General features: G+C 44.4%; 2 protein-coding genes across 3 annotated transcripts in view; one reads left to right on the forward strand and one right to left on the reverse strand.

Annotated features, from left to right (window-relative positions):
• Window positions 1-937: 937 nt before the first annotated feature.
• On the reverse strand, window positions 938-5,236 carry LOC122128536 (translational activator of cytochrome c oxidase 1-like). 2 transcript variants are annotated; one of them, XR_006151722.1, is made up of 6 exons: window positions 4,572-5,236; window positions 3,652-3,758; window positions 3,115-3,248; window positions 2,432-2,594; window positions 1,274-1,539; window positions 938-1,209 (listed from the first exon to the last, which is right to left on the reverse strand). XR_006151722.1 is itself a non-coding variant. In XM_042704048.1 (5 exons), the coding sequence occupies exons 1-5, from the start codon at window positions 4,858-4,860 to the stop codon at window positions 1,330-1,332; spliced, it is 903 nt and encodes a 300-aa protein (XP_042559982.1). In that variant the 5' UTR covers window positions 4,861-5,236; the 3' UTR covers window positions 938-1,329. The 2 variants fall into 2 exon arrangements, 1 of the variants encoding a protein (XP_042559982.1); XM_042704048.1 differs by having other exon boundaries at window positions 938-1,539.
• A 1,790-nt stretch (window positions 5,237-7,026) lies between these two features.
• pth3r (parathyroid hormone 3 receptor) overlaps window positions 7,027-12,500 on the forward strand; it is a 26,845-nt gene continuing 21,371 nt past the window's right edge. Inside the window, exon 1 of the mRNA XM_042704046.1 lies at window positions 7,027-7,573. Coding sequence (XP_042559980.1) covers window positions 7,508-7,573 — 66 coding nt within the window. The 5' untranslated portion in view covers window positions 7,027-7,507. The remainder of the gene's footprint in view (window positions 7,574-12,500) is intronic.

Consider the following 12,500-nt stretch of genomic DNA (forward strand, 5'->3'; position numbering starts at 1 on the left):
GACACAGACACACACACACACACAACTGACGGTGCTGGTGAGAGGGGTACGTGGAAAGACACAGACGACACACACAGACACACACACTGCTGACGGTGCTGGTGAGGGGGGTGCGTGGAAAGACACAGACGACACACACAGACACACACACACACACACACACTGCTGACAGTGCTGGTGAGGGGGGTGCATGGAAAGACACAGACACAGACACACACACACACACACACACACACTGCTGATGGTGCTTGTGAGGGGGGTGCGTGGAAAGCATCTGAAGCAGTGGCACAGCATGAATGACACATTGATGACCAGCGTGTCGATGCTTGGTGCCAACCAATCAATGCTCTAAGTGCAAATACAACGGTCAGTGGTCCAACTGTTAATGTGGTCTGTATCGAGCGTCTGCTGGTTCCTCACATTCCTATGATGGGAAGGGAAGGCGGGGGGGGGGGGGGGGGGCCCTATCGGAACTGTGACCTGGTTAAAAACACGACGACCTTTCCCTCTGACCTTCAAATTCTTCCACTGCTGCTCTGAAACTGGCTCTGACTGTGGAAACCTAACACAATACAAAATCATTTCATTTCACTTCAAAATGAATGTGTAGCAGTTTATATTAAAAAGCCATTGACAGTGTGTGTGTTTATAGTCACATCCAGTATGTTAGCCTAGATTAACCAGGCTCAAGAAAGGAAATACTTTAAATTTGTTTTTATTGAGAACACAGATTGAATGTACAGGTCACAAACACTCACACTGTCACACTCTCAACCCTCATTCTCACTCTCATCCACACCCACACTCAGACAAACCCACAAGTCACACTTGGGAACAACACCGTGGCTCTTTTCCTGATAAAAATTAGTGACATGACACTTCAACAGTCCGACCTCCACCAGCGGAGAACAGAGGCCCGTGCGCTCATCAACCTTCATTCCTCCAGGATTCCACATTCCTCTGTCTGCACATCTGTATCATTCTGGAATAGAATCCTGAAATCCAAAATGCTTCAACTCTCCTTCGACTCTCCTTCCTTCCGTCTGTCCGTCTGTCCGTCTGTCCGTCTGTCTGTCTACCATCGGTCCATCTCTCCCCTCCCCTCAGAGAGAGAGAGGAGGGGGTATTTAGTCCTTGGCCTCGATGTTGTCCCACACACACACACAACACATCAGGGTTTAGTCCCTGGCCTCGATGTTGTCCCACACACACACACAACACATCAGGGTTTAGTCCTTGGCCTCGATGTTGTCCCACACACACACACAACACATCAGGGTAGTCCTTGGCCTCGATGTTGTCCCACACACACACACAACACATCAGGGTTTAGTCCCTGGCCTCGATGTTGTCCCACACACACAACACATCAGGGTAGTCCTTGAGCGCCTCCAGAAGCTCATGGGCATCGCTCAGCTGCTCCTCGCCCAGCGGCGCCGTTGCCGTGGCGACGTACTCCAGCCCCGACGACACCGTGGTTACGCCCAGCTTCTCCAGCTCCGCACGGACCCCCCGCATATCAGCCATGCCGCAAATGAACTACAGGAGGGGAGAGGGACAATTTTTAACTAATTGCACATTACAGCAAAAATGCATCAGCAAGTCATCTTTCAGGAGAGTCTTTTCCACTCCCCTTGTCCTCACAAACCTCCTATTTGGAGGAAGCTTGCACTACATCCCCAGGAATTAAATTTAAAAGATTTAAAAAGAAATGTACACTTATGTGTCAAGTGCCTTAAAGGGTGATACTGTAAAGATGAATTTGTGTTTTCGAAATTATGCCTTCATTTTAAGTAAGAACAAGTATGACAAAAGCTGATCATTTGAGTGTGTGTGTGTGTGTGTTTGTGTTTGTGTTTGTGTGTGTGTGCGTGCGTGTGTGTGTGTGGGTGGGTGTGGGTGTGTGATAGGGCTGAGTGATTTGGGGAAATAATCTAATTGCGATTTTTCCCCCCAATATTGCGATTGCGATTTAATATGCAATTTTTTTTATTTTATCCTAATTTTTTTCCCAACAAATCGTAATGAATGATTTCAATATGACCAACACAATATTAGATACATTTAGTGGAAAATATTATTTCCCACAATTAAAATTTTTATTTAACTGCTCATTACAGAATCAAGAACAACAAATCGGTGGCTTTGCCACTGTGCATTTAAGTAATTTAAACAAAGTCATTGTAAGAATAAACACAATGCATGCACTTTTTAAACACTGTGTGCAAAATTTAGGCCTACCATCTTAAGAAAAAAAAATAATAATTATAATAATTTTTTTTTTAGATCACGTTTTTAATCGCGAACGTTGCGGTTAGAAAATCGCGTTCTATCATATCGCGATTAAATCGCAAATGCAATTAATCGTTCAGCCCTAGTGTGTGAGTGTGTGTGTGTGTGTGCGCGTGTGTGTGTGTGTGTGTGTGTGTACCTGCAGCATGGCTCTCTCCTCCTCGTCCTCTGTCTCCTGCACATCCTCAGCTCCCGCCTCAATTGCCAAATCCAGCGCCTGGTCCGACGACATGTCCCCCCGCGTCGCCATGACGACGCCCTTCCTGCTGAAGCTGTGGCGTGCCCCGTCACACACTGCCGCCCTGTGGACAACCAGGGAAATGCACATGAAAACAGTACCAGCAGTAGGAAGATACACGTGTATTCAACATACACCTGTATTCAACATACAACTGTATTCAACATACACCCACACAACATACAGCTGTATTCAACATACACCTGTATTTAACATACACCTGTATTCAACATACACCCACACCCACACAACATACACCTGTATTCAACGTACACCTGTATTCAACATACACCCACACCCATTCAACATACACCTGTATTCAACATACACCCACACCCATTCAACATACACCTGTATTCAACATACACCCACACCCATTCAACATACACCTGTATTCAACATACACCTGTATTCACACTAACGGAGGAAGAGGCAGTCCTAAAGATAGAGAGAGAGATGTGAGGGCAGGCAGCAATGAGAGGGAGAACGGAGGTGAAAGAAAAAGCTTGTAGAGAAAGAGAGAGAGAGAGAGAGAGAGAGAGAGAGAGAGAGAGAGAGAGAGAGAGAGGGGATCTGGCTCTGACCCGTGTTTGCTGAGGAGGTGTCTGATCTCCTGGTTGGCGCGATTGTTGTTTTCAGTTATAACCTCCACCAGAGCCACGTAGCCGCCCGGACCCCGGACCTCATACAGGTGCTGAGTGCCTCCCTTGGACTTCTCCTGCCAGAGAGAGAGAGAGAGACAGACAGAGAGAGAGACAGACAGACAGACAGACAGACAGACAGACAGACAGACAGACAGACAGACAGACAGACAGAACACCAAGGTCAGAGGTTTGATTCCCTGAAAACACATTCTAATTCTAATATGAGTGTTGTGTGCAACTTTAGTTAAACACTACATGAACACTATGTCAGCATGAATCTATTTGTGACATTAAACATATGACCACAACCATACTGGGGGTAAATGTTTGTCTGTGGCTTCATTTGTGAACTTATATTTGAGCATTTCTGCCCCTCCTAAGCGGCTCATTGTGATTGGACCCCCATTTCTGCCCCTCCCAAGCGGCTCATTGTGATTGGACACTCATTTCTGCCCCTCATTGTGATTGGACACTCACGGCTCCTTTGATGGAGTTCTCGATGGTGGCCTTCGGGATGCTCTTGTTCCGACACTGTTCAATAATCTGGGCCAACGCCAAGTTAAACTCGGGGTTCGTTCCCCCCTCTGCACAAACAACAGTAAGATGGACACGGTGAGTTTCTTGGTGTGATCACACACACACACACACACACTCACACATGTAAGTCATCGTGCACATCAAGAATCGCACACGTGCCACGACACAGTACAGAATGCAGACCACATACAGCATACAGGGGCGACAGTGGTACAGGAGGGGCGACAGTGGTACAGGAGGGGCGACAGTGGTACAGGAGGTAGAGAAGTCGTTTAGTAATCAGAAGGTTGCTAGTTCGATTCCCTGTCGAAGCGTCCTTGAGCAAGACACTGAACCCCTAATTGCTCCTGATGTGCAGTGTGCCATCAGTGTAAATGTAAAATGTGTATACATTGTGAGTCGCACATATGTAAGTCGCTTTGGATAAGCGTGTGCTAAATGACTAAATGTAAAAAAAAAAAAATGTAAACATACACAACATGCAACTAGGTCTTTTCAATAGGCTACATACTTTGCATACCACACAACAACTCATAGATGTAGCAAGAGACACCATGGACTTTGATGCAGTTCTCACATGGAGGAAAATAGATTTCACCTGGAATCAATATAATCAATACTGTAGTGTCAGTTGTTATTGAACGTTGTAGGTGAAGCATTTAGCGGAACATGTTTGCCTAGGTGAGTGGGGTTTATCAGTGTAGGGGTGATGTTCTCAAGTCTGGTAAAAAGGCCATGCAGTTTTTTCAGCTCTGTGTGTGTGTGTGTGTGTGTGTGTGTGTGTGTGTGTGTGTTGACTGTTCTGCGTATTAAGTTGCTGTACTCGTGCATGTACACACCCACATCCCACTTATGCTTACCTCGAACAGCAACCCGAATCATCATCGTCAATTTCGCCATCATCCTTGCCCGCGCAGCATCTCGGGGGATTTTAACGGTTCTGACTTTCGACCATTTATTGTGACCAGCGCACACGGGCGGGGTGTGGTGGATGCCCCGGACTGGCCGTGAATCCCATCTGGAGAGTGAAGGCAACACTGACGCACAAACTTTGGTGACGCAGCCGATTCTCGGAACCAAAGACGCCTGGCTCAGGGCTACCCGGCAGGAATAAGGCAAGAACGCCAGTAACACCGCGCCCCCAGCCATTGCCCTTGAGTTAAAAACAAAGTAAGACCTCACCAGACAAGTTACCCTTTAATCTAGAAAATACAGACGATTGCCGTATTGTTACGGTTAAGAGTTATTTTTTGTACTGCTATCGCTGTCACTCAAAACGTGAAAAGCAAAATGTGGCAGTTAAGAAGACATTCTCAGATTCCATTTGACTTGCAGCAGCACTGACAGTTAACGTTAGCTGTAGCTCTGTGCACAGCTATTATGGGGACAGCTAAACACTACCTTAACGCTAGTGCAGCAGCATTTCTACGAGCAAAATTCGTATGAATATAATCTGTGTTAACGTTACAGATGTAAAACAAAACTCACAGTGTGTCCCTGGTACAGGGCTGAGGTACAGTCAGTGGGACACGCGGATATCCTGCGAGTCAACAGTAAGTCTGTACTTCAAAATAAAAGCCACTACAACACAACTGTCAGGTTATTTCATGAAGTCGGCCATATGATGGCGCCCTTGCCTCGAGGTCATGATCCACCCCCTGTCGCACACAACAGTTGTAAAATGAGAACAAAACTAATAAAAAATACCTCATATTAAAAAAAATAAGTGGCAAACACAACCTCCGTCTTCCACTGACTCTATTCTCTGGCATTGTGACTGAATCGCCACATTTTTTATCAAGCCAGTCTAGGTAGTAGTGTAACAGGCACATGACACACCGCTCGGAGACATGCATGACTAACTCACTTCCAGTCACTTAGGGCTGAAGGTGAAGAACAGCAAGCTCTGCCAACTCCCAAACAGCCGTCGGACAAGGAACCCTCAAACAGCTCTCAGCAGGAACAGGCAGAAGGACAGGTAGCATATCCAGCGAGAGAATGTGTGTTTGTGTGTGTAGGCATGTGTGCAGGGATGGGCAGTATTTCTGATACATGTATTTTAAATATGTATTTTAAATTAAAAATAGTATTTTGTAATTTGTATTTGATGGGCCATATACAAAACAGTATACACATGAACTGCATGCGTCTTTGGGAGATAGAACAGTGTGCTGAGCGCTTTGCCCATTCATAGTCCTGGGGACAAGTGCTGCCCAACACAAACTGGTTTAAAAGTGACATTTCTGTCTCCTAGGGCGACACAGACCATGACACCTGCTTGTAAAATGTTGAGTGTGCAGGCGTTGAAAGTGTTTGGGAATGGGGAATACCCATCCTGATACAGCCCTTCTCAAAACAGAGGTGTAACATGCCTTGTTGAGCAGTGAAAAGCTGTAAGAATATTATTAAAATGACCCAATGGCCTTATTAACAAGGCCCGGGACCCCCACCTGACTTGGACTCTTATCCCGCCCCCACACCTCAAGTCTGTGTTACATTAACACACATTACATTGCACATTCACATTGCACTCCTGTTTTGCATTTTGCATTTTACTTTCCACTTTACTTTTTACATTTTTTATATATTTGTATCTTATATATTTCGTTTTTTGTTCTTATGTGTAGTACTTATTGTGTTTGTATGTTTTATGTTCACTGTATGCACCTATACACCAGAGCAAATTCCAGGTAGGTGTAAACCTATTTGGCAATAAATACAATAATATATATAAAATAATAATATAATAATATAAAATATATATTATTATTTTTTAAATACAGAATAATGCCGGTTATTTTAACACATGTTGTGGTTGCTGTCTGTTGTGTTTTAAGTTTGATACTCCTACAACTTTTGTTTTGTATTTTGTATTTCATATCAAATGAAATTGAAAGGAAATTGTATTTCATATAAAAATAAGATTCGATTTTTGCCCATCCCTGCGTGTGTGTGAGATAGAGTGGCGGGGGAGGGGGGATGAGAGGGGGAGAGAGAGTTGGAGGAGAGACAACGAGAAAGAGAGAGAGAGTACGTATGTGTGTGTGAGAGAGGGGGGTGTGGGAGGTGGAGAGAGAGAGAGAGAGATGAGCAATCTTTCTCTAAAGCTGCAGGAACTCAGTAGTGTACATCTGTGAGGGGAATAGGCTGGGAGACGACAGAGGAGTGAGAGACACAGACACAGACACAGACGCACTCAAAGAGAGACACAGAGAGAGAGAGAGAGACAGACACACTCAAAGAGAGACACAGAGAGAGAGACACAGACACACTCAAAGAGAGACACAGAGAGAGGAGTATAAGGAATCTGGATTGGACTTATTGGCACTGATTTGACTTTCCCATTGTTTGATTTCTTCAGGGAAGACTGGGATTCTATCACTGGTTTTTTTTTCAGCGCTATCATCATCAAGAGGAATACTGTCTTTTGGCGTAATCTTCATTGAAGTTTTTTTTTTTCTAAGAAGAAGGGGAAACCAGAAAGAAATCTTTTAAAAGAAGAAATCATTTTGACATCTGTGTCTCATTGTCAGAGCTCTTTGGGTGTCAGAGCTGAGGAACAGAGCTGGATCGGAGAGCGATATGCACGGGGAGAACGCAGGTCTCTGGGGCGGACTGGGACCCCTCCTGTCACCGTAAGACCGTGAGAGGACCGTGACAGTCCACAGAAGGGGGATCAGGAGGACACGAGAGAGGGGGGGGGTACCGTCCACAGAAGAGGTATCAGGAGGACACGAGAGAGGGGTACAGGGGGTATAGTCCACCGAAGGGGGATCTGGACACGACAACTACAAGCATGTCAAGCCTGGTTGGAGTGATCGCACTTCTGGTGTGTTACATCCTGGTGTCGGCAAAGGCATTGGTGAGTGTCTTTGGATTTGTGTGTGTGTGGATCTGATATCAAAATTGATCATAGAGATGAATAGTATACATCTAATTTGCATTACAATACAATCAAATTGTGTAAGAGTATGGACTATCATCGGAAACCGAATTATTTCCAGACTATTTGACTAAAACTATCAAAATCTTGATCAAAATTGTACATAATAACAGCTTGATATAGGAGTATCTGTACAGAATACAAATGAAAGTAAAAATGCAAAAAAAATATTTGTATTTATTGCAAGAAAAACAAAGCCAGCAACTGTTTTGTAAAAAAAAAAAATTAAAAAAAAATAAATAAATAAAAAAAGAATAATAAATAAACAATAACGAATTAAAAGCACACATTCCGTCAGCCATGAAGCCTGGACACAGGGATAGTTCTAGTCCAACCTGTAGTGTGTGTGTAGATCTTCAGATGTTCACTCAGCCATGAGTCCTGGACACAGGGATAGTTCGAGTCCAACCTGTAGTGTGTGTCTAGATCTTCAGATGGACATATTCTCTCATCCATGAAGCCTGGACACAGGGATAGTTCCAGTCCAACCTGTAGTGTGTGTGTAGATCTTCAGATGGACATATTCACTCATCCATGAAGCCTGGACACAGGGATAGTTCTAGTCCAACCTGTAGTGTGTGTGTAGATCTTCAGATGTTCACTCAGCCGTGAAGCCTGGACACAGGGATAGTTCCAGTCCAACCTGTAGTGTGTGTGTAGATCTTCAGCTGCACAACGGTAACACAGACAGGTTTCAAACAGTCACAATCACGGGCTTTTAACATACTAAAGGTCAAGAATGTGTACTCGGAATCCTCTGAGTCCTTTATTGATTTTTTTTTTTATTGTTTTTTAAATGAAGAAAGACAGCACTATCTGAAAAGAGTTAAGATTTGCTTACGTTTTTTTATGATTGTTGTTATTTGTTTGTCGTGACAAGAGATGAGGTTCGTTGGACATTCGAGAGGTTAGACACAAGAGATGTTGGACATTAGAAACGCCAACGACATGTCTTTTTCCTGTGGGATATAGAAGAGAGAGCAGCTCATTGTTCCTGGTATGGAACTGAACTGTTCCCTGGTATGGAACTGAACTGTTCCCTGGTATGGAACTGAACTGTTCCCTGGTATGGAAGTGAACTATTCCCTGGTATGGAACTGAACTGTTCCCTGGTATGGAAGTGAACTATTCCCTGGTATGGAAGTGAACTATTCCCTGGTATGGAACTGAACTGTTCCCTGGTATGGAAGTGAACTGAGACCAATTCTCTGCTGTATGCTTCTGATTTAGTATTTTGTGTGCTGATGTGGCTGACTACTGGGCAGCACATAGGAAGCACTTAATTCACAACCGGTGAAGTTTCCCCCTAAGTGCCAATGTGAGTGATGGGGAAGACATCAGAGGCTCGTGTGGTGTGGTTTTTGAGCCGTCGTCTGGTGTGAGTTCTGCCGTGTCTGTGAATACCACTTCAGAGTCAGCCTGGCACTTCTGATTGCAGTGCGATATCTCTATCTCCGTCTCCCCATAAAGGATCCATGATTATTTCAGTCACCTCGTTTCTTTGTGACCTCCACCAAAAAACGGAGAGGTGAAAAGCCTGTGTAGGTGCTTGTGGGAGGGGAAAAAAACACACTGGAGAACAACGACAGAAAATGGTGTAGAATATGACAGTGATTCACTCTTTCCGCACAGGACGGGCGGGCGGGTGGCAGCGGCTACAACAGGCCCTTGTCTGGGTCCTGGACAGGCTGGAAGAGGAATCAAACTGTGAGATTCCTCAGGCTTGAAGAGAAAAAAAAAAAGGCAGGAGCACTGAGAGACAATATGACAGAAACCAAGCTTGACCTTTCACCTTTAACCTTTGACCCCCCCCCTCCCGAGTATACACGTTTGTTTAAACAAACACACACGCAATGCACACATATGCACACACAATCACACACACGTGATGCATATGCACATAAACACACACACACACTCACTCAGTTTGTGTTCACCCTTGTTTGTTCACTAGGGTCTACTATCACGTGAGGAGGGCACGTGTGTGTGTGTGTGTGTGTGTGTGTGTGTGTGTGTGTGTGTTGTGTGTGTGTGTTGTGTGTGTGTGTGTGTGTGTGTGTGTGTGTGTGTGTGTGTTGTGTGTGTGGTGTTGTGTGTGTGTGTGTGTGTGTGTGTGTGTGTTGTGTGTGTGAGTGTGTGTGTGTGTGTGTGTGTGTGTGTGTGTGTTGTGTGTGTGTGTGTCTGTGTGTGTGTTGTGTGCGTGTGCGTTGTGCGTGTGCGTCGTGCGTGTGCGTGTGTGAGTGTGTGTGTGTGTGTGTGTGTGTGTGTGTGTGTGTGTGTGTGTGTGTGAGTGTGTGTGTGTGTGTGTGTGTGTGTGTGTGTGTGTGTCGTGTTGTGTGTGTGTGTGTGTGTGTGTGTGTTGTGTGTGTGTGTTGTGGTGTGTGTGGTGTGTGTGTTGTGTGTTGTGTGTCTGTGTGTGTTGTGTGTGTGTGTGTGTGTGTGTGTGTGAGTGTGTGTGTGTGTGTGTGTGTGTGTGAGTGTGAGTGTGAGTGTGTGTGTTGGTGTGTGTTGTGTGTGTGTGTGTGTGTGTGTGTTGTGGTGTGTGTGTGTGTGTGTGTGTGTGTGTGTGTGTGTGTGTGTGTGTGTGTGTGTGTGTGTGTGTGTTGTGTGTGTGTGTGTGTGTGTGTGTGTGTGTGTGTGTGTGTGTGTGTGTGTGTGTGTGTGTGTGTGTGTGTGTTGTGTGTGTGTGTGTTGTGTGTGTGTGTGTGTTGTGTGTGTGTGTGTGTGCTATACAGCTACAGGGCCCCTCTGACAGCCCATAGCACAACAACACTCATTTCACCATAGCTGAGCTCTGGTATTGGTTTAAAGGTACCGTCTACGATTCTGACGAAAGGCTGTGGAGCTCAGCAGCCCCCCCTCCCCTACATGCTTTTAAAGCGATGTGCTGATTGGCTGGAGTAGTGTAGGGCTCGCTCTGAGTCACTTTGCTTGCCCTCCCATATCCAGAGCCAGGGCTGTGTGCAAACACCAGAGGGTTATTTGAGCGCAAACACAGGACCGACAGCCAGAGACACGTGAGGGGCAATTGCCTGCGTTTAGAAGACAAGAAGTGTATGGGATTAGAACCGTGGACTGTACCTTTAAGTGTGCTATGGAGAAATAATAGTTTCTGATGTGTTTTGTATGGAGCCCCAGAGATTTAATTTCTTCTATTGTTTTTATTAAAACCCTCTGAAGATATGAATGTTGTTGGCCTATAATAATAATAATAATAATAATAATAATAATAATAATAATAATAATTCATTTTATTTGTAACGCACTCTTCATTCAGAAGAATATTTTTTTATGTGGCCTATGCCTATGTTACGTAAATATAAACGCAAACATCAATACTAATTTACTGTCTCGTTGTAATAAAGCCTCGTGCTCTCTTAGTAATTATTGAGCACCTTCCAGTCCTCTTGCTCACAGACTTAACACATTGATGTTAACGTGTTTATCAACACACACACACACACAATCACAGTGGTCACTGAGCCGGAAAATGACCCTGTCGGTGGGGAGGACTTTCCCCTGAGCCCAGGGGCTGATGAGGCCAGGCTCTCCTGACGCTGTCGCTTGCTAAATTGATTCCTTTCCTTCGTCAGCGGAATACCCTGCCACTACCCATCTGAGCTCCATTCCAGTCAGCTTCCCCTGCCATTAGAAGTGGGCTCGATCCTCTCACACCATAGCAGAAGTCAAAGTCAAAGAGTTTATTGTCGCATACACCAAATTGCTTCAGCGCAGCGGAATTCTTAAGACTTGGCCAGCAACATCTACGCAGTAGACAGTAGACAGTAGATACAGATAACAAAGTAACATAGTAACATAGTAACATATACCAAAAAAGACATTTAACCATATAACACTGTAACATATAACATATAGCATATAACATATAACATTAACAAGTAACAACAATTTAAAGTACAAGAAGAGCTAGCAGCAGTTTAAAGTGTGAAGAAGTGAGGAATATTAAATTAAGTTACAAAATTTTTTTTTGCAAATATATATAGGAAGTGTGGTTGTATGAGTGGGGGAGCAGAAAGTAAATGGTGATGGCGACTGTTCAGTGGATCAAAGTTGCTGATTCAGAAGCCTTACAGCCTGGGGGGAAAAAGCTGTTTGTAAGTCTGGTAGTCCGTGTTCAAATGCTCCGGTAGCGTCTACCAGACGGCAGCCATGTGAATATTCCATAGCCTGGGTGTAGTAAAGAATCTCGAGGCGTTGTTTGACCTTAGATTTCAAACCTGACGGGCAGACGTGTTCGTTGGTTAGTGCTTCATTTCACCGGCTGAGAGTAATTGCTAAAGTGAGACATATATACCAAAAAGATTCTGAGAAGGTGGTCCATGCTTTTGTATTTTTTCCAGACTGGACTGTTGCAATATCCTACACGCAGGGATCAGCCAAGCCTCACTTCATTAGTAAAAAAAAAGTGTCCGAAATGTGGCAGCTAGATTTTCACTGTAACTAAGACCAAGAAGTTTAACCACATTATACCAGCTTTAGAATTATATTTGCCTCCCAGTTAGGTTCAGGGTTGATTTTAAGATTGTGTTATTTGTTGTTAAGGCTGTGAATGGACTATTTACTATTTACTATTTATATTTACAGTCTCCGGACCCCTTACACTCCACCGGGGACTTTAAGTCCCTCCGATTAGCTTTTGCCTGTTTTACCTGGGTACCTTGGACACTTTTAAAACTAGATTGAAAACTCTCTTTTAAACACAGCTTTTCCTGGGGGTTTAGCCTGCTTTTAGCTGCCCCTACTTCAGTCTGAGGTGAGGCTTTTGTTTGTTTACTTACTCTTTGGTCAAGTTCCTTTTCATATTTTATTTTTTTATTTTATTCTG

Source organism: Clupea harengus, unplaced genomic scaffold (assembly GCF_900700415.2).
Source record: "Clupea harengus unplaced genomic scaffold, Ch_v2.0.2, whole genome shotgun sequence".
Taxonomy (NCBI): domain Eukaryota; kingdom Metazoa; phylum Chordata; class Actinopteri; order Clupeiformes; family Clupeidae; genus Clupea; species Clupea harengus.

Excerpts from the sequence above, each read along its gene's own strand:
- LOC122128536 (XM_042704048.1), bottom strand. The coding sequence starts at position 4,860 with ATGGCTGGGGGCGCGGTGTTACTGGCGTTCTTGCCTTATTCCTGCCGG. Across the intron at positions 3,759-4,571 it reads GATTCGGGTTGCTGTTCGAG|AGGGGGGAACGAACCCCGAG; the intron begins GTAAGCATAAGT and ends TTGTTTGTGCAG. Across the intron at positions 2,595-3,114 it reads CACCTCCTCAGCAAACACGG|GGCGGCAGTGTGTGACGGGG; the intron begins GTCAGAGCCAGA and ends GGTTGTCCACAG.